The sequence below is a fragment of the Zingiber officinale genome, chromosome 1A (genome assembly GCF_018446385.1).
Source record: "Zingiber officinale cultivar Zhangliang chromosome 1A, Zo_v1.1, whole genome shotgun sequence".
Taxonomy (NCBI): Eukaryota; Viridiplantae; Streptophyta; class Magnoliopsida; order Zingiberales; family Zingiberaceae; genus Zingiber; species Zingiber officinale.
In genome coordinates, this window is record NC_055987.1 from 9871605 (window position 1) to 9893328 (window position 21724).

A 21724-nucleotide genomic window follows, 5' to 3' on the forward strand; every position below is an offset into this window, starting at 1 on the left:
AATATATAATTTAAAATAAATAAATAAATATATATATATTATTAAATTAATGTTTAAGAAATAGAATTTATTCTTTAAATTTAGATAAAGAAATTATTATACTTTCAATATTGTTGAACTTATTATAAGAAAAATTCAAATTTTATTTAGGCAGTGAAAAATATAGTTTATCCTCATGGTTAGCTATTCCACTAAAGTTTAGAGAAAAAATCACACTTATAACTAGTTAGCTTATTTTGAGGCCCGGGAAAAAAAATAGTATAGAAAGGAGTAAAAGAGGTATTATTCAAAATCGATAAATAAAAATAAAATCATGATTTATTAGTTCATTAATTTGGTTTCTATTTGCGTATTTTTTAGTTTGGGTTCGTATAGAGAGTTAAAACAAAGTTCAGATACGCAATCGATTGTGACCTCGGCGCACACCCAAAGCACTTGCATGTAACACGAGCACCACTCCATCAGGCAATTAACAGAGAAGAACGTTCTGACAAAAGATTGGAGCGTTCTGGCAATTCTTCAACATGAGAGCAATATAAAAAATTACAGAAAAAAAAAAATAAATGGCATGCTATTCAAGTTCTTACTGAGCTCGACGGGAATCGAGCACATTAACATGGTTTAACCTTGAGAGAGATCTAAACTTTAATTCATCAGATGAATTAACTATGTTAATTATCAAACTCGGAATGATATAAGCGAATCAAAATTTATGAATGACAAACAGTTTGCAAAAGTGCAAAAATATCTTGACAAAAAAAACAGGAATAACAAAGTAAAATGGTGGCGATACTACCAAATGCCATTCTGCAACTAACAAACCAAATATGGTGTTGCAACTGCAGTAACGAACTAACAATCTTAGGCAGGTTAGGAAAGTTTCCTAGAAGACTTATTTGTTCCTCTCTTTTTTTCCTTGCAAGACACGTCTTCCAAACATGGAGGCTATCGCAGTAATAGATAGCTAGCAACAGGAAAGCATGCGCAAGGGCTAGCAATGGAGGACATTATTTCTTATGCAGAGAGCACAAACAATTGATCTTGCCTACCTCCGCAGCAATACAGGGAGGTGAGAGTTTGCCTTCCTGATACCAGTGTGATCGTTTCTCAAGTAGTTCGCCCAAGAAATGGTCGAGCTTCTCAACGGTGACATTAGGCATTACCACAGCATGAGCGATATTTCCCTCACAAGCAAGTTGCCACTGCCTAACAAAGTCCTCATCTTTTGGCCTCTCAAACACAACGGTGCTACTAAGCTCATTAAGCATCACGCTAATCCCTGCCTCTTTCAGCCGGTCTTTCAGATAATGAGCATTCCTTAAGCATTTCTGAACTTCCTTCTGGAAGCCTCTGTAACCTTTTCTGTTCAGGGTGTACCAGAGGAAGATTGGGGCATGACCATTTCTACTTCCCATAATGGTGGCATCCCTGGAAGCAAGATACTCGACATTGCTGGAGAGGGCGTTGATGTGCTCCAACCTTGTAATTTGCACGCCGCAAGGCATCGGACAGCCCACGAACTTGTGACCTGAGACACTGACACTTCCGATAGGTTTCTTGAATGTCACTTTAGGTGCCTATTCAAAGCCCATTGGTAGCATTAGCCCATAAGGGAAAAACTAACAAGATCAGTAATTATTTGGACAATTTAAGGCGATTTAATTTTTAGTTGCATAATATCTTTTCAAAGAAGAACATGCATGGTTGTAACATAATGATTGTGTATAAAGAAACTGGAGGCAAAACTCTAAATATAGAACATACACGTTTGACAAATGGCATCATGAGCCCAAAGAGAGCACCATCACAATGGATGTAGAACCGATCTTTAAAGCCATTTTCTTCAAGAGTTTGTATGACTAGATCGAGATCATCAACAGCCCCCTTGACAGTGGTTCCTGTGTAAGATATTTAATAGCTAATCTGCTTCTGTTAAGTTAGAAACAAAAATAGAAGAAATAAAAAGACTTACCAATGTTGACATTGATAATGGCTGGCTTCTCCTTGTTCTGAAATAATTTAGCTTTAAAATCTGCACAATCAATTTCACCAGATACCAGAGTGGCGACCTTCACACACTCCATTCTATACATCCTTGCAGCTTTGAAAACTGAGTAATGAGATTCCTTCGAGGCATACAAAACACCATTGGGAAAAACTTCCCTCCTGGCAAACAAATACAAAATTACTCTTGCTACAGACAAGCTTTCAGATTTTACACTCAGGTTTTTGAAGAACTTCTATAAGCAACCAAAGCGTCCATAGTTTGAGATTAAAGCATTTGAAAAAAGGTACTAACCCGACAAGAATACCATGCAAATTTCCTTCAGTGCCACAGTTTGTAATGTAACCCCAGTATTCATTCTTTTCCAATTCCCATAGCCGGGCAAACCAATCCAATACTCCAACTTCAAATTGCCTAGAATGGACACCATAATTACTCTCAATGAATGGGTCACCTAGGTTGTTGATGGAAAAGTGTTGCAAATGGCTAAGAGCACCATAATCAAAGTCCAAGTTGTATGGATAACCTATAAAAGAATCATATGCAACAGATAAAAAGTCAATCAAACAGTCGTACATTGCTCAAACTACAAATCGAACAAAATGATAATTAAACAAGAACAAATATGCATTGAAGCTCTGTATCAATCTAAATATAATAAGTTTTAGATAAAAATAGAGTCAGATAACATCAAGAAAAGGAAAAAAGAAAATACCATCCGAGTGGTAGTAAACTTTATAATTAGACACAATAGATGAGACCGATGAAAAATTTAACAGTTTACATACTTCAAACAATCAAAGCAACATGGCACAAGCTAACATACAAAACATCACACACTGAGCATAGCATGCAGTACATATAAAATGTCTTTTTACTAGAAACACTTCCATGAGAGAAAATATCACTACAAATTTGGAAAAAGAACAAAGACACAGTAAAATGTAAATACTAAGATAGGATTTCTGTATACAATAGAAATTTTGTAGTTTCTAAAAGTGTAAAGAACATATTTTTCATCAAATGAAGAGCGGAGTCACCGTTTCATTAAAGGGGATGTCCATCGTGGATATGAACAATCCAAAATAACCCCAAATAGTGCAAGCTCAATCGAACAATATTTACATGGGCACTCCGTCATAGAATTAGATGCGCACAGGTGCCACACTTCCAAAGGATCCACGTCAAGCATGGTTCTCTGGCATATACACCCTTCCAAAGGCTATTTGTTGCTAGGAAAGACTCTTGGATAGACAAACAATGTATGGCATGCAACCTGCCACCATGAACATGACAGGACATAATTCAGTCTTGTCCTGATATTCTTCCTTGCCTAAACCAGCCCACAAATTCATGTTAGGTTGCCTCAAGTTGCGGATCCACCATCAAAGATCCATGCTATACCACAGTCACATCTCACAAGGATAATTTTCCCAACAGTCCCTATATTATGAACAGCATGTTCCGATCTCATCATGAGAGATGTCCAACGCAGACATGGTGATGTGGGAATATAGAACTATGCCTTCCTAGCCCCTATTGTGTAAAGAGGGGACAACATCTCTCAACCTCTAACGCAGAAGAAAAGGAAGAGAGAAAGAGATCACACGGAGCAATGAGACAAAGACGCACCAGAAGGAGCAAACACGTGAAAGAACAAGAAGAGTTACCGTGGTTCGGCGACATACCTACTCCATAAAAACAACCGAAGTTTTATTAGAATTCTCTCTATATAAAAAAATCGCATTCAATGATTCTCATGATACAATAGGTTTACAATGATCCCTATAAATAGCGCATAAACCTCAGACCTGGTAAAATCGTAAAAGAATTTTGTTATGAAAAACCGTAAAAAAAAATTGTTACAAAAAAACCTTAACAATTTTTCTTCCACGACATCACTCGCATTGACCTTCATTGAGATATGAGTCACCCGTTAACAATCTCTACCTTAGAGAATATTCACTCCTTTGAAGAACACGAGTATCTGAGCAAAACTCCACACGGATCTCTGATCTGGGCTTCCTTCCTCTAGCATCTAGAGATATGGATCAAATTTCAGCAATGCTTGAACTTCTATGAGGTCTTTCAAGTTAAATTTTTCCGAAAGCAATCAACTCTCTAATCTTATGAAACCTTACATCAATATGTTTGGTTCTCGCATGATACACCTAATTCTTTGTCAAATTAATAACACTCTGACTATCACATAACAACTTAACTCTATCTTGCTGAACACTCAATTCTCTAACCAACCCTGTCATAAAGCTTCATGAGTTGCTTCTATCATGTACTCCAATTCCGTGGTAGACAATGCAACATTATATCATAGACTTCCAACAAATAGGTTCTCCTGCCACAGTGAACAAGTATTGACCTCCTATCATCTAAATTTCTTGCATAGTCAGCATCTACGTACCTAGCAACTGAAGGATCTTCTGATTGTCTACTAAACATGATATCATAATCAGTTGTATTTATCAAGTATCTAAAAATTTACTTCACTGCATCACAATGTGGTCAACCAGAATTTGAGAGAAACTTGCTCACTATACTAACTACTTGAGTCAAATTTGGTCTCGTGCAAACCATGGCATACATCAGACAATCAACTGCACTAACATAAGGAACCTTTGACATCTCTTGGATCTCCTCATCCGTCTTTAAACACAGTACTGGATAACTTGAAGTGATGCACCAAGGGTATGCTCACCGATTTTGCATTTTTCATGTTGAATTTATCCGACACTTTCTCCACATAGCTATTTTGAGACAATCATAATCTCCCTGCAATTCTATCCGTGTAAATATTCATCCCAAGGATCTTCTTGGCCTCGTCCAAATCTTTCATATCAAATTCCTTGCTCAGTAACCTCCTTAATTTGTCGACCTCTTTTATCTTTTTTGCAACAACTCACTTGCACTTTATAGCTCATTTTCCCTCGGGAAGTTCCACTAGATCCCGTATTTGATTCTCATGCAGCAACTCCATCTTCTCTGTCATGGCACCCATCGACTTGTCTTTCTCAAAGTTGTGTACCGATACCGTCTTCTGAAAAGATGTATGCTCTGCTATTAGTGATAAGTGCATAAGATACCAATTTAAATCCATATCTGGTGGGTAGTTGTATGACTCGTCTCGTTCTGCCATCAGCTACAATGCGATACTCCATGTGCTCTGAGTTAGAATCATCGAAGTCATGACTCTCTAGCTCCGCATGCACAACATCTTTCTCTTTATTGCTTTGTGATGTTTCCTTTACTTCTTCCTGAGTACACTGTAGCATAGCCTTCTCCTCAAACATCACATCTCTGCTAATCACCACCTTATTTGCCTTAGAATTCCAAAGCTTGAAGCATTTAACTCCTTTCTAATACCTCAGAAAAATACATTACTTTGACTTCGCATCTAGCTTTGATCTTTCCTCACTAGATATGTGTATATATGCTCGACATCCAAAAACTCAAAAATGAAAGTAATCTACTGATTCCCTGTCCATACTTCCTTTAATATTTTATCTTCTAGTGCTGCCCTTGGTGATCTATTAATGAGATAATACATCATGTTAACCGCTTCCTCTTAGAAAGTCTTTGCTAGCCCTGCATTCAACCTGAGACATCTTGCCTTCTCAATGATTGTCCTATTCAACCTTTCCGCCACACCATTCTGCGTGGCCTATGAACCAAGAAATGTCTCATAATTCCATGTTAGTCACAAAATTCCTAAAACTTTGAATCTGTGTACTCAGTCTCATTGTCTGACCTAAGGCATTTGATCTTCCTTCCAATCTGGTTCTCCACTTCAGTTTTCCTACCGTTTAAACTTTACAAAAGTTTCCGACTTGTGACGCATAAAGTATACCTAAAACTTACAAAATACAGGTACCCGTGATGCTACACTGGCTGGTCTCCATCTTGTGTGTTGTCGTCTTAAATTGCACTTTCCTCTATTTCCCAATAACACAAAATTTACATAATTCAAGCTTGCACATCTTGATGCCCTTCAACAAATCACTCTTGTGAAGTTACAGCATCTCACGTTCACCAATATGCCCTAATCGCATATGCCACAATATTGTATTGTTTGATTCAAACTCCACCGAGACGATTCCACCTACAACTATAATCTCTATCAACTTGTAGATGTTCCTTGCTAACTTTTGTCCTTTTATTACCATTAGAGCTCTCTTGTTGACCTTCATCACCTCGCTCACTGATTTGTAATTACAACCAATATCATCCAGTGTGTCTAGTGAGATCAAATTCTTCCTTAGATCTGATATATGTCTGACATCATATAAAGTTCTGATCACACTATCAAACATCTTAATTCTGATGTTCCCTATGTTAATGACTCTGTAAGATGCATCGTTTCCCATCAACACTGAACCAGAATCTACTGATGTGTCATATCACTCCTTATTTGGAGTTATGTGATATGAACATGCAGAGTCTAAAATCAATACATTTGTCAGCTGCTTCGAACTCAACATAACTAATAGTATATCTTCATCACCACTCTCTGAATTTTCTTCCTCAACTATGTTTGCAGACTTTACCAAACTACCTTTATTCTCTGCAACATGTTTTCTTTATCTCTAGACAATCTCTCTTCATATTACCTTTGTCTCCACACTTGTAACACGTGATCACCTTCTTTCTTCTCCACTTAGAACGGGCCTTGTTGTTGCTACCCAATCCATACCGAGTTTTGCTCCTACTCCGCTCTTGGTTGCTATTTACCACAAGTCCTTCTCCCTGAAAAACTTCATCGACTGTTTTCTTCCTTTGGTGAAAACCTAGCAGCGCACTTGTGATCTCCTCCAATTTAAGAATTTCCTTACCCCACATTAAAATAGTAATCAAATTCTCGTATGTAGGAGATGAAGGTAGAAAATTCAACAACATCAGTGCCTTGTCTTCGTCCTCGATCTTCACATCAATCCGTTTCAGATCACTCAAAATCTAGTTGAATACGTTGATGTGCTAGCTCAGATCAGTTCCCTCTATCATCTTCAGCCCGAATAATTTCTGCTTAAGATAAATTGACATGTACCGGCTTTCCAGCATTTGTCAAATAACCATCGATGACTTCTCGCCCATAACATGATACATCATATCATCCATAAGACAAAGTCTGATTGTTACTACTACCTTCACCTGAAGTTGTTCCCAATCTGATCTCTCCATGCTTTTTGGTTTCTTTCTCCTAGTACCTTCACCATACCTTATTGCACCAACAAGCCCTTGACCCTTCTTTGTTATAATCCAAAGTTCTCGGTTCCGTCAAACTTCATTATATCAAACTTCACAGATGACGTCCCCAACATGTTGAAAAAATCCGTCAAAACGTCGCTCTAATACCAATTGTTGCACAAAGAGGGGGCAACACCTCTTAACCTTTAACGCGGAAGAAGAAGAAGAGAGAAAGAGAACGCACAAAGTAACAAGACAAAGATGCACAAGAAAGAGCAAACACGAGGAAGAAGATGAAAAAGAAGAAGAGTTACCGTGGTTCGGCAGCGTGCCTACTCCACAAAAACGACCGAAGCTTTATTAAAATTCTTTCTGCATAAGAGAATCACATTCAATGATTCTCATGATATAATAGATTTACAATGATCTCTATAAATAGTGTCTAAACCCTATACCCGATAAAATTATAACAGAATTCTGTTATGAAAAATCATAACATAATTTTATTATGAAAACCCGTAATAGAATTCTGTTATAAAAAATCGCAATAAGATTCTGTTCCTAAAAAGTCTTAACATATTTTTCTTCCATAACGTCCCTCGCATTAGCCTTCTAACATAACCTATGTGAGTACCTACCCCATCAAAAGATAATTAGCATGGACACTTGGTTGCTGAATCCGCATGCTTACACAACCCATGTCATGTGCAAGTGCACGAGGTCAGCGTATGCCTGCGTGAGGCTTAGTATGTGAGCCCAAACGAGGAAGCATAACTTAATCACCCAACGATGATTTTAAATAGATTGATTGACGCAGAGGAAGCACAACCTAATCATTCAATGATGAATTTTCGATAGATTTATTGATGCAGTTTTCTGAAATCGTGAGACTTCACCTACAATCGTTCTAAAAACTTTAGAAATTGCTTGTAGAAAAAAAAAGATTAAATTTATAGCAGATGATAATTAAAAAAAAACGTAATTGTACCTAGATGGTGCTTGGTCCTGTCGATGAGGGATCTTCTGTACCTCGCTAGGACACTAGCCATATAAGCTTCCCTATCTCCAGTGACCTCATCGTCGTCCTCTGGTTCCTTAACCTCGAGGCACATTGTGTGCACGTTCCTCCCCAGAACTATTTCTCTGCTTCTCCCCTTCTCCTCTTCTTCAACTGTGTCGGGGCGCAGCGGCGTCAGGGCATCGACCATCTCCTCGCGCTCGAACTCTTTGGGCAACGGCACCGCCTTCTCCCTCTCCCTCAGATCCATCGAGCCATTCCCTACGCTTCCCACCATCTCCGCCTTAATCTATTCGCCCTAATCCTCCGAAGGTGTCTCGAGCTACAGATCTGAACCTGCTGTGGCAAATGCAGCTTGAAACCGACGATATAAAAATAGACATGAAGTCGTGGACATAAATAAAAGGAAAGTTAATTTTCCACGAAAATCAGATGCGGTAAGAAAATGACATGACTAGTGGGACGAAATTACCACGAAATGCACATCTACCTGATAAATTTTAAAAAATAATAATAATGATAATAATAATATAAATTCGATAATCGAATTTTAAAAATGATTATATATTTATTATAAAAAATACAAGAAAATAGAAGAAACTAGCTCATGGACCGTCCATACCAAACATAGTCTTGTGCCATAACTCATTAAATGTGCCAAACCGAATAAGGACAATTTTATATTTAATTAAATAAAGCGTTTTATATTCGTTCTTTTGTATATATATATTCTGTTTGTGCCACAACTCATTAAATGTGCCAAACCGAATAAGGATAATTTTATATTTAATTAAATAAAAAAATCTATATTCGTTCTGTTTATATTTATATATGTAGCTATCGACCCCGTTAGGTATTACGTATGTAATATAATGTATAAATATATTTAAATTATATAAAATAAAAATTTATAATCACATAATGAAATAATAGTAGTCAATACTAGTATCACTTATTTAAAACAAAATAAAAATTAAATTATTAATCATATCTCAAATTACATAGGAAAAATAATATTTTATATTGTTAGAGTTAAGAATATGAAAAGACACCTCCTCTTCGCCTCTAATTATGTATCCTATTTAATCCCTCTATTAACATAGAGAGAGGGAGAGTCATCTTCCTCTAATATATATATGCATCCAAGCTAGAGAAGAAGAGGAGAGTTTTACGGGAGCTTGCTATGTGCGAGGTTTGTGCAAAGTCGGATCCGTCCTATATGTGCAAGGTCTCTGTGCAAGGTTCATCTGTGTGCACAAGATTGTAAGAGGGAGTGAGCAAGTAATCATCAAGGAGAACATCCGATAGAGAGGGATTTGGCTCATAGAATCTTGAAGAGCTTTCTAATTCGTTTGTGATCATTCTTCCGACGATAAGTTATTCTTTGATATCTTCTCCGATCTTCTTCTCCAAGCATCACTATGAGTTTTTTTTATTTTGTACGAAAAGCAAATATCAAGATCTACTACGAGATATCACTGTGAGTTTTACAGTTTTTGTATTTATATATATTTTTCATGCTTTAGAACTATCAACATGGTATCAAAGTGTTGCCTTAGTTCTAAGAATGCATGATGGATCTTTTTGCTTGCATGATTTATTACCGTGATAAGCCAATATCACAAATATAAATCTGTGCATGTAGACAGTATACATGTAGATCTGTTATATTGAAATGCCTAAAATGATAAGCCAAGAGATCTGTGCAAATATACCTTTAAACTTGTTTAAATGGTATGCACATGTTCATCGCTGAAGAAATCGCCGACGGAGCTGTCATCGAAAGCGAAATCGCAACAGTGTCACGATCTGCTACCATCACCGGGTGCTGGGAAACACAAGTCACCTCGGAGAAAAAGAACTGGTGATTGCTATCGACCACGTGTTTGCCATGTAGAAACAGTCGTAAAACACCGGCAACCAAGTCGAGAGGATAGTCATAGGTGTCCTTAGCCGGGTAGCGCTAGAAACGACACTGGAAGATTAGCAGTTGATTGTAGTAGTCGGCAACCTCGCCACTGCATGGGGCAGTAGAAATGACATCGACGTGCTCGTGGGCGTGGCTTCGACGGAAGAAGCGGACATGCTTCGATGTTGGGCAGAAGACGTGGTTTCATGAAAAACAAAATAACATTTGTTATTAATGCATGTTAAATGTATATTAATAAAACATAATTTATTTTTATTGCATTGCATGACATATCGATTAATTAATTGAGCCTAGATTTAATTAATTGGTTAGGTTTGACTTAAAACAAATCTGATTCACTGAACCAAACTAAATTGGTTTGAATCACTTTAATTCAAATCAGACCTAGGTATGATTCAAATTATTAGTTGGTTTAACTAGACTAGATTGCTCCAATCAGGCTCATATTTGATTTAAATCATTGATTGATTTAGTCAGACAATGATGGTTCAATTAGACCCCGGTCTTGTTCAAATCATTAGTTGGCTTCACCGAACCAGTTTGATCTAAACCATAATTGATTTGGGTTGATTTAATATGGCTTAGACCAGATATGATTAAATGACCATATTTGTTCTATAGGTCAAATTTGATTAAATAGATTAGATTTGTTCTAAAGGGTCAGACTTAAACCAATGGACATTGTTTGATCAAACAGATCAGAGTTTGATTAATAAGTATGAGATTGACTGAAATGGACTTAGATTAAATAATAACAGAACATAGGTACAGAAAATCCCTGTCCAATTAGATTAGTTCTAACAAGGACATTGGACAGAGCTCAGGATCTGGATTCATAATCGATCGATCAAATGGGTTAGTTTATTTAGACTCATAAAAATCAAGAAGATTTATTTTTCTTAATTAATAATGTTGGTACTATGCCTGTATAAATTGAATTAAGCCAATTTTGTACTGTTTAGTCAGTTTTGTACTGACTTATTTAATTTCAATTTATAGATGACACAGATGATTACCAGTCATGGAAACTCGAACAAGAAGAGTTTCCAATCCTGGATAATTACAGGATCTGGGTATTGATTCGTTAACTGTCGGAGAATCCAAACGTGGTAGCACACCATATATGGAGGCTCTCCGAAGGTAGAATCTTATATGCACAGTTGTGTGTAGAACTACTTCACCATGACTTCCTAGAGGAAGATCCTGAATAATTTGAGAAGGATCTAGAGGAGGATCTTGAAGAATTAGAGGAGAATTCTGAAAAAGTTTCAATGATAGATCAAAATTGAAAATCTTAAAGTTAGTCTATCTGAGATTGCCTCAAATAAGTTCAGATTGAAGGGGATTATGTTGGTCACTGCACTAGTGTCTGTCCTAGTGGGAGTGGTGTTAGCCTACCTAGTTTGTTAGAGTTCTGTTATTGTTACTATCATTATGTATGAACAGTGTTAGTCTATTTAGTTCATGTTAGTTTGTTATATGTTATATGTTAACAGTATGCAACATGTTTATATGAATGATATGTTCATTCATATGCTAATTACTCTACATGATACGTGATAAATGATTAGTTTATTTAATTAAAGAAATAATAATTAGTTCATTTGTTAGGATGTATATAATAGTATTAATCAATATTAATTTGATTGGATCATGCAAATGATGAGTGGAAACGTAGTCATCATTTGATTTTGTAAACTGACTCAAATTAACATTGAGTCAATTATAGATTATATTCATATGAATTATATTGAATACTAAATAATATATTTATTTATGTTAGATCATGGCAAATAAGAACATCATAGCTAGACTTAATAACAGAGAGAAATTATATGAGGATAACTATAAAATCTGACAGCTCAAGATACAATATGTTCTTGAGGAAAAATAAGTTCTTTAGGCTATAAAACAGATTATGAAAGAACCTGTAGATAGTCTCACTACATAGAACAAACGACATCTTGATGCCTATAAGACATGGAAGAAGAATGACTCAACTACTAAGGGAATATTGATTAATTCAATGGTGGATGACCTATTTTTTGAATATAAGTCGTAAATTATGGCTCGTGCAATCTAGGCAGCCCCTTAAGGAGAAATACAATGGAGTAAGTCTAAGCAGGCTTCGATAGCTAATGATTAAGTTTAATAGCTATAAGAAGCATCCGAATCTTTCAATAGTTCAACACCTCAGGGAGATGTCGAACATGATTTGGGAGCTTAAAACTGTTGGTCATGAGTTGACCGATGAACAACATATTCAAGCAATTATTTGTTCCCTTCCAGATTCTTGGGAGACCATGAGGCAAACTCTAACTCGTAGTGAGAGTATTAAGAATTTCATTAACATCTCATGCCATGTAGAATTAGAGGTGGAGAGAGTTGAATCCGCAAAGATTTCTAGACTAGCATATGTGGCTATTGGTTCTATTGGATCATCTGGATCCAAGAAAAAAAAATGGTTCAAGAAGGGGAAGGGAAAGAAGTTGTTGTTGTAGGACAAAGCCTAATCAAAAAGAAAGGAAAGAAGACCAGATTGAAACAACACAAGTGTGCCTTCTTTTCCTGAGCATTTTGTTGCTAGTTCAGTGTTATTAGCTTATTTTGATCCTTTGTGGATTATAGATTCAGAAATACCAACCATGTAGCTCTGAAGTGAGTTACATTTGTAGAGTATCGATAGGTATTAGCTGGCAACAAATGGATCTATGTATGAAACAATGCAAGAGTTGAAGTTAAAGAAGTCAACACTTGCAAACTCAACCTCTGTGGTGGTAGTGTTTTTGTTTCTACATTGATGCGGTGATAAAGGGGGCCTGCCCGATACGGGTCAACTGCCAAGGTGAAGGTCAAAGTCAAGGAGGTTAACGTCAGGGTATCAAAGGACTCACCCACGGTGGTTGAGCGGAGGTCGATTACAATGGTCGCTCGGGGGAGACTATGTACGATTAGCAAGAGGCTTGTCCGAGCTGCCCACCTGTCTAGCTCAGAACAATATGGTAAGATCGTCCGACGCTCAATGCGGAGTGGTAGAACGGTAAGGAGACCGGAGCGCCTGTCCGATCGAGAGGATGCAGTTTACTATACCCAGTCACCACAAGTAAGAACAGTCGAGGTTGATCGAGCAGAAGAGTTTCAGTCAAGTGACTACCCTACTCGGTAGAACAGCGGGATCATTGATGTATCTCTCAATATCCTTTTAGGAGATAGTTCCGCTGACACGAGGCATAGTCAACAGACGGATCGTATGGTGAAAGCCTTTACTATTTTGTCAGGAATATGCATGTCCTGTTAAGGTATGGTATTAGAGGTACTTTCCTGATAGGTCCTTTCATAAGACACATTAGAGAACGTATTCATGCCTTGAAAAATGTGCATGTCGCCTACCAGAGCTCTATATAAAAGGGGGTCCATACACTGACGAAGGTACGCGTTATTCACTATTTGCACTTGTTCTACTGTTACTCCACTTTCTTCTACAGTTTCAATGATTGACTTGAGCGTCGGAGGGCCAACGCCGGGGACCCCTTCCCTGGCTCGGCACTGACATTGCTTGTTTTGTAAAGCGGAGCGAGGTCTACATCCAGTCAACACAATAGTCACATCCCCGACTATCCGCCTTCTCATTTTTGGATAGGATTATATTGGCACCGTCTGTGGGAACGTAACCTGCATCCGAAACATGAAGATGGAGTGTGATGACCAACAGCGCCATGGGAAGGGTCCTCCTTAACCCAAAGGATCCAGACGACTAATCAAATGGACAACGGAGTTAAGTAAATTCGATATACAGTATCAACTCCGAACGACGATCAAGGCTCAGGCCTTAGTTGATTTTGTCTGAGGTCCAGAACACCGAGCCAGAGACAACTTGAAAAATATATATAGACGGTTTATCCACTCGGCAAGGCAGTACGATCAACATTCTTTTGATTTCACCATGAGAGGACAGGATGCAGTTATACGTTCAGCTGGATTATCAGGCTACAAATAATGAAGTTGAGTATGAAGCCTTGATATCCGACTTACAAGTACCTCGGCATGTAGGGGCCACTAGAGTGCTCATCCACTCGGATTCCCAGTTGGCGACCCAGCAACTCTTGGGGATGTTCGTGTTGGTTAGTCCTAGGAAAATGTATCGATTTCACTGTACAAATTTTTTTTTTACAAGTGTCGAACCTTTCCTTAAATAACCTATTGTGTTCTTTAGAAGTTAAATTAGAAATCGCAGACGGAACTTAACATCATTGATTCCAAATTTAACTTATCTGTTCTTAATGGTTTAGATTTGAATCGCAAGCGGAACTTAACACTATTGATTCAAATCCACCTATGTTATTAATTCCATTAAATATTAATTTCCAAAATTGACTTCCAGGACTGCATGGCGAGGCACATGGCCTTCTTGGATATGGAAGCAACCACCACAACCTAGACAAAGTCTTTTAAGGAAAGCTAATATTTAATTTCCTTAAATAACTCTAGGTTTAACCAAAAAGAACAATCAAATCACAAATCCGAAAAATAAAAGAAAAGAAACACAACTTCGAAACAAATCCGAAAACTCTAGAATCATATGCCTCTTGTGTTTGGTATTTCCAAAAATAACTATACAAAGAAAAGTAGTATGATGCGGAAAATAATTACTAGTTATACCTTTCTTTGTAAGCAAATAACCTCTTGATCTTCTACCGTATTCCTCTTCTAACCTCGGATGTTGTGTGGGCAACGATCTTCTGATATGATAATCCACCTAAGTCACCTTCTTCTCCAAGCAAAATTCGGCCACCATAATTCTCCAAGAGAAGTAGAGGTCCGACCACCACCACCAAGCTCCAAGGGATGCTAGAAACAAAAACTCATTTCTCTCCTTCTTCTCCTAGCTAGAACCGACCACCATTGATTGCTCTTGTGTTGATGTCGCCGGCCACAAAGGAGGAAGAGAAGAGAAGAGAAGAAGAAGAGACCCTAGGGTCGGCCACACCAAGGAGGAAAAGAGAAGAAGAAAAAGAATAGACTCGTTAGCCATGAAGGCACCTCTACCCCCTCTTTTATAATCCTTGGTCTTGGCAAATAAGAAAATTTTAATAAAATCTTCCTTAATTCTTTTACCATGAAAAATAAAATTTAATTAATTAAAATTAAAAATCTTTTCTCACATCAGGGTCGGACCTTTCACGAGGCGAGAGAGGCGACCGCCTCAGGCCTGGCCCAGGAAGGGGCCCAAAATTTTTTTTTTTATTATACAAAAACACAATGGTAAAAGGCTAAACCCTTTTCAGTTTTCTCCCAGCCTCTCTTCCCTATTGCGTCGTGTCAAGTCGAGTCGAATTTGTGCCCTGGAGCGGCGATCTCCGCTGGCTTTTTTTTTTATTTTTTGCATCAGATTCCTCCTCCGAACTCTCCTATTCTTTTTTTCGTTGCTTTGCTATTTTAGATCTGGAATGACGACGATGATTTCCCCCCTCTTTTTGGTCGATAAAGCTTTTATTTTGTTTTATCTCGAGATTTAGGAAAGCCTCCAATTTTTTTTTCTCAATATTCATATGCCGTGAGTACATTGAACGATTCTCTAGAATGTTTTCAGCTAATGTCAAATCAAATTACTATGTTTGTCTAGTATGAATTGTGGAAGCATGCATTGGCCTTTTGTTCAGGGCATATTTTTTGGTGAAGATAAGAGCTCAATTTCAGTTCACATTTAATCAATTAGTTATTTTCATTTTTATCACCTCTCAGGCACTTTATCTACAACAAAGTTCTTTCTTGTGCTTCAACTTGCAAAAAACAAAGAAAGAGTTTAGTTTGAATATTGGACTCAGCAGTAGGATTTCGACATTACATTAGACAATTTGGTAAGATTTTATTTTTGTGCATCATTGTCTGAATATTAAGTTTAAATGTTTCAATTTTAATCTTTCTTTAGACTTTCTCTGCTTTACTTTTGTATTAGATAATTGGATGATATTTCTTTTATTAGTTCACAGAAAAAGGTTAGTTAGGTCATTGGATGGTATTCTTTTCTCCATTGTTCTTTTATTAGTTCTTGATCTCTGCTTTACTTTTTGTGCTATCATTTTCACAGATTTTTTTTCTTTTATCAGTTCTAGTTTCAGGCTTGTTAATTCATAATTGAACCAGCAATTAGTTTACTTTGATGATTTTCTAGAAAATGTTAAACTCCTTTTCATTTTTGATGATTTTCCATGCTACGTCTTTTACTTTGTTACGTTGTTTGTATATATCACCTATTAGAAAATCAATTAGGTGATCAAATCTTTTGAATATGCAATTAGCTTATATAAATATATTATGTAAATTGTAAGATAATGTGTTTTCTTATTCATTGAAAATTTGAAATTAGTCTAATAGTATTCTTATATACATTGTCAGTTAATTGTAGCGGCCTCTTCTTATTAAATGTCGTTTGGTTTAATCAATTTTTTATCAGAAAACTATCCAAAAAAATCTAACATAATATATTGTTACTCTTGAATGTAGAGAATTATTGAGTTAATATTTAATTTTAATACCTTGCAGGTATAATAAAAGAATATTAAAAATACCTCCTAAATATATGTCTGGAGCTTAAAAGAGAAAAATGAAACAAAGAGAGGAGACATTAATTCAAAGTCAAGCCGGTGATAGTAACAAATATTTTAGGAGAAGTAGCAGAATAGAAAGAGAGGAATTAGGGGATAATTTGGTGATTGAAGAACAAAGTCACAATGAAAATGAGGAATTGGTTGAGGCTGCCAATTTGATCGAGTCGAATGAAAACTTAGAAGAAGACTCTCAACATGAAAAATTAGATTCAACTCTGAATTTGCAGGATCCTGAAAATTGGAATAACATCAGTCAAAAATTGAGAGATTACTTAATAGAAATGGGTCCAAAAAGAGTGAATGATTTTTTGTTTCCCAAGGATAGTAACAATAGACATTTTGATTCATCGCATTATACACGGGTAATGACAAATGGACAAACAATAGATAGAAGATGACTTGTATATTCTATTTCATTGGATAAAATATTTTGCTTTTGTTGCAAGTTGTTCAAGACTGAACAAATGATGAGTAGAATGGGGAATTTAGCTAATGATGGATACAAAGACTGGCGTAATATGCATAGAAGTCTTAAACAACATGAAGCTAGTAGAGATCATATGGATTGCATGATTGCTTGGGTTGAATCATAAAAGAGGCTGAAAAAAAATCAAACAATTGATTACAGTATGCAACTTCAAATCAACAAAGAAAGACAACATTGGAGGCAAGTGTTAACAAGAATAATCTCCATTGTGAAAGCACTTGCTAAAAATACTTTGGCCTTTCGAGGGGATGATGAGAAACTTTATGTCGAGAATAATGGGCTATTTTTGCAAATGATAGAAATGGTTGCTGAGTTTGATCCAGTGATGGAAGAGCATGTTCGACGTTGTGAAGCAAGGGAATCTCAATATACATATTTTAGTCCCAAAATTCAGAATGAATTGATCGAAACTTTGGCAAATGAAGTGAAAAGGTCAATCATTGCAAAAGTTAAACATGCAAAATATTTTTCAGTAATACTTGATTGTACTCCAGATGCGAGTCATCAAGAACAAATGTCTCTAGTGCTATGATGCTTGGATGATTCAACAGACACACCAAAAGTAGAAGAATATTGGGTTGAGTTTTTGAAGGTGGATGACACATCAGGTCTTGGGTTATCAAGTGAACTTATGAATGCGTTAACTAGAGTTGGGCTTGACATTGATGACATAAGAGGACAAGGGTATGACAACGGATCTAACATGAGTGGAAGACACAAAGGTGTACAAAAAAGATTACTTGAAATAAATCCTAGAGCTTTTTATACACCGTGTGGTTGTCATAGTCTTAATTTGGCCTTAGTTGATATGGTGGAATGTTGTCCTAAAGCCAAGTCATTCTTTGGAGTGGTGCAACGCATCTACACATTGTTTTCTTCCTCTACAAAGAGATGGAAAATTTTTAAAGATAAGGTGCCTGGTTTGACTATTAAGCCATTGTCACATACCCGTTGAGAAAGTCATGTTGAAAGTGTAAAAGCCATAAAGGAGCAAATTGTACATATAAGAGATGCTTTACTTGACTTAGCAGAAGTTGCTGAAGATTCTAAAACAAAGAGTGATGCTGAGACCTTAGCCCTATATGATCTTGAGAGTTTTGAGTTCTTGCTTGGAATAGTAATCTGGTATAACTTGTTACGAGCAATAAATACCGTGAGTAAGTTTATTCAATCTGAAGATATGGATATTGATATTGCGATCAATTTGTTACAAGGACTTGATCAATTTCTTGATGAGTTCAGAGAAGAAGGGTTTGCTAGTTCCATGAATAAAGCTAAACAAATGGCAAGTGAAATGGGGATTGAACCTAAATTTCAAGAAAAACGCATCATTCGAAGAAAGAAATAATTTGATGAAAGTGACAATGATAATGTGACACGATCAGGTGAAGAGTCTTTTAGAGTTAAATATTTTCTATTTATAACTGATCAAGCTCGATCTTCTCTTCAAGTTCGATTTGAATAATTTAAACAATATCAAGAGATTTTTGGGTTTTTATTGAATTTGGAGAAGTTGAAGAGTGAGCCTTTAACTAGCTTGATGAAGTCTTGTATGGAGCTTCAACAATTTTTGAGTCACGATGGACGTTCAGACATTAATGGTGATGAGTTGTGTTCAGAGTTGATGGTCGTGAGATGCTATTTAACAAATGAAAAAAGAGCAATTGATATGCTACAATGTCTGGCAAAACTAAATGGTTTATTCCCAAATACTTACATTGCCTATAAGATTTTGTTAACCATACCAGTAACAGTTGCATCGGCAGAAAGAAGTTTCTCGAAGTTGAAGTTAATCAAGAATTATCTTCGATCAACAATGTCACAGGATAGACTAAATGGACTAGCAATGTTATCGATTGAAAAAGAAATAGTCCGGCAATTAGATTATGCAGATTTAATAAATATTTTTGCCTCTAAAACAACTAGACGAGTAGTGTTTATGTAATTATTTCAAATATTTATTAACTTTTTATTGATGTAATACATTATTTTTGGTTTATTTGTGTGTTTTGTGTATTTATTATTTGCAAACTGAACATTACAATTATTTATCAACAAAAGGGTCACTTTTTATTTTCGCTTCGGGCCCCGTCAAAGGCAGGTGCGGCTCTGTCTCACATATCATGGCCGACCACTATAAACTCCAAAACAAGGAGAGTTTTAATTAACACAAGAATTAAAACTTCCTAATTTGTTTCCAGAAATTTATAAAAAAAAAAATCCAATAATTTTTCCCTTCATGGTGGTTTGTAAAAAGGAAATTTTATAAATTAAAATCTTTCTTTTAAACATGTGAATGATTTCCAAAAAGGAAAGTTATATCTAAAAATTAAAATCTCCTTTTAATCTACAAATAAGGAAAGATATCAAATCTTTTCTTAATCTTTTGTAGAAACTTATAAAAGGGAATATTTAATTTTTTAAACTCTCTTTTAAATCATGAACATGGTTAAAAAAGGAAAGTTTTCTTAAAATTAAAATCCACCTTTTAATCTACAAATAAGGAAAGATTTCAAATTTTTTCTTAATCCTTTATAGAATGCTATAAAAGGAAAGATTTAAATTTTAAACTCTCTTTTAAAACCATGATATCCACATAAAGAAAAAATTTTAAATAAAAATCCTTTTTAATATGGCCGGCCAATCAAGCTTGGGCTTCAAGCTATGGCCGGCCAATTAACTTGGCTCAATCCTTTGATCTTGGTCGGCCCTAGCTTGGGTTTCAAGCTAGCTTGGTCGACCCCATTAGAATGGGTAAGAAGTGGGTATAGGTAAGTATAATTCTCTATATACAAGAGGCTACGATAGGGACCGAGAGGAGAAATTGATTTTGGTCTCCCGATGAAATTAAGTTTCCCGTGTTCGCCCCGAACACACAACTTAATTTCATCAATAATAATTATACCACTAAAGAATTATTATTGAACTACCGCACCAATCACAAATTACATTTTGGGCTCCTTCTTATTATGAGTGTGTTAGTCTCCCTGTGTTTAAAATGTAGAATGTCCACTAATTAAATGAGTTACTGACAACTCACTTAATTAATATCTTAGTCCAAAAGTAGTACCACTCAACTTTATCGTCATGTCGGACTAAGTCCACCTGTAGGGTTTAACATGACAATCCTTATGAGCTCCTTTTGGGGGCATTATCAACCTAGATTACTATGACACAGTTTCCTTTTATAATCAACAACACACACTATAAGTAATATCATTTCCCAACTTATCGGGCTTATTGATTTATTAAGCTAAATCTCACCCTTTGATAAGTTAAAGGAATAAATATTAAATATATGTGCTTGTTATTATATTATGATTAAAAGCACACACTTCCATAATAACTAAGGACTTATTTTTTTATTAAGTCAGTATAAAAAGAACTTACCTTAAATGGTCATGCTCAATACACTTAGAGTGTACTAGTGTAATTTATTAGTCAAGATAAACTAATACCTAATTACACTACGATTTTTCTAATGATTTGTTCCTTTCCATCTCAGTCGTGAGCTACTGTTCATAATTTATAAAGAACCGATAACACAATCTTCTGTGTGTGACACCACACACTATGTTATCTGCAATATAAATTAATTGAACATGTACATTTTGTATATATAAATGTAGACACTTGACCAATGTGATTCTTATAAATGTTTATACAAAAGCTAGGCTTTTAGTATACACTACAACAGTTCGAAATAAGCAGCTCCCAACTCAAGCTATATGCAGAAGTTTTCGAGAAATTCAAACTTCCAAGAAGTCGTTATACAAAAGATCCCCCGGTCAAACAATCAGGTCGCGAACGAACTGACTAAATTAGTTAGTTCATTATCGTCGGTTATGATAAGCCAACCGATCGAGCAAGTCTCACTAGTGGCATACATCGATAGGAGGGACGGAATAACCTTTCTAAGCGACTAGAGGACCCCATTGATAGAATTCCTCCGGTCGGGTAGCACTCCGGCCGATCAGGAAGAAGCGCGCCTGTTGAAAAAGAGGGTCGGACGGTTCACCCTAATCGACGACCAACTATATAAAAGAGCTTTCTCAAGGCCCTGGTCAAGTGTGTTGGTTCGGAGGACGTGGAACATATCCTCCAAGAAGTACATCAAGGGTCTTGTGGAAGTCATCCGGGCGGCCTATCGCTGGCCCAAAAAATTATGTTGGCAGGATATTTTTGGCCCACGCTACAAGATGATGTCGCTCGAACAATGGCCACCTGTTTGTCATGTCAAAAATATCACAATATCCCTCACTAACCCACCAAGAAGATGAATACATCCACGGTGTCTTATTCGTTCGACCAATGGGGCATGGATATCGTTGGACCCTTTCCAATAGCGACTGGGCAGTGAAGATTTTTGCTCGTCGTAGTAGACTATTTTTCAAAGTGGGTGGAGGCCGAGTCGTTAGCCAAGATAACTTAATACATGGTCATCAAATTTATATGGCAGAGTATCTTGTGCCGGTTTGGC

General features: G+C 36.4%; 1 protein-coding gene across 1 annotated transcript; it reads right to left on the reverse strand.

Annotated features, from left to right (window-relative positions):
- Window positions 1-695: 695 nt before the first annotated feature.
- On the reverse strand, window positions 696-8600 carry LOC122017857 (serine decarboxylase 1-like). Its single transcript, XM_042575566.1, has 5 exons — window positions 8190-8600; window positions 2300-2531; window positions 1973-2166; window positions 1765-1898; window positions 696-1577 (listed from the first exon to the last, which is right to left on the reverse strand). The coding sequence occupies exons 1-5, from the start codon at window positions 8494-8496 to the stop codon at window positions 1008-1010; spliced, it is 1437 nt and encodes a 478-aa protein (XP_042431500.1). The 5' UTR covers window positions 8497-8600; the 3' UTR covers window positions 696-1007.
- Between the last annotated feature and the right edge of the window lie 13124 nt (window positions 8601-21724).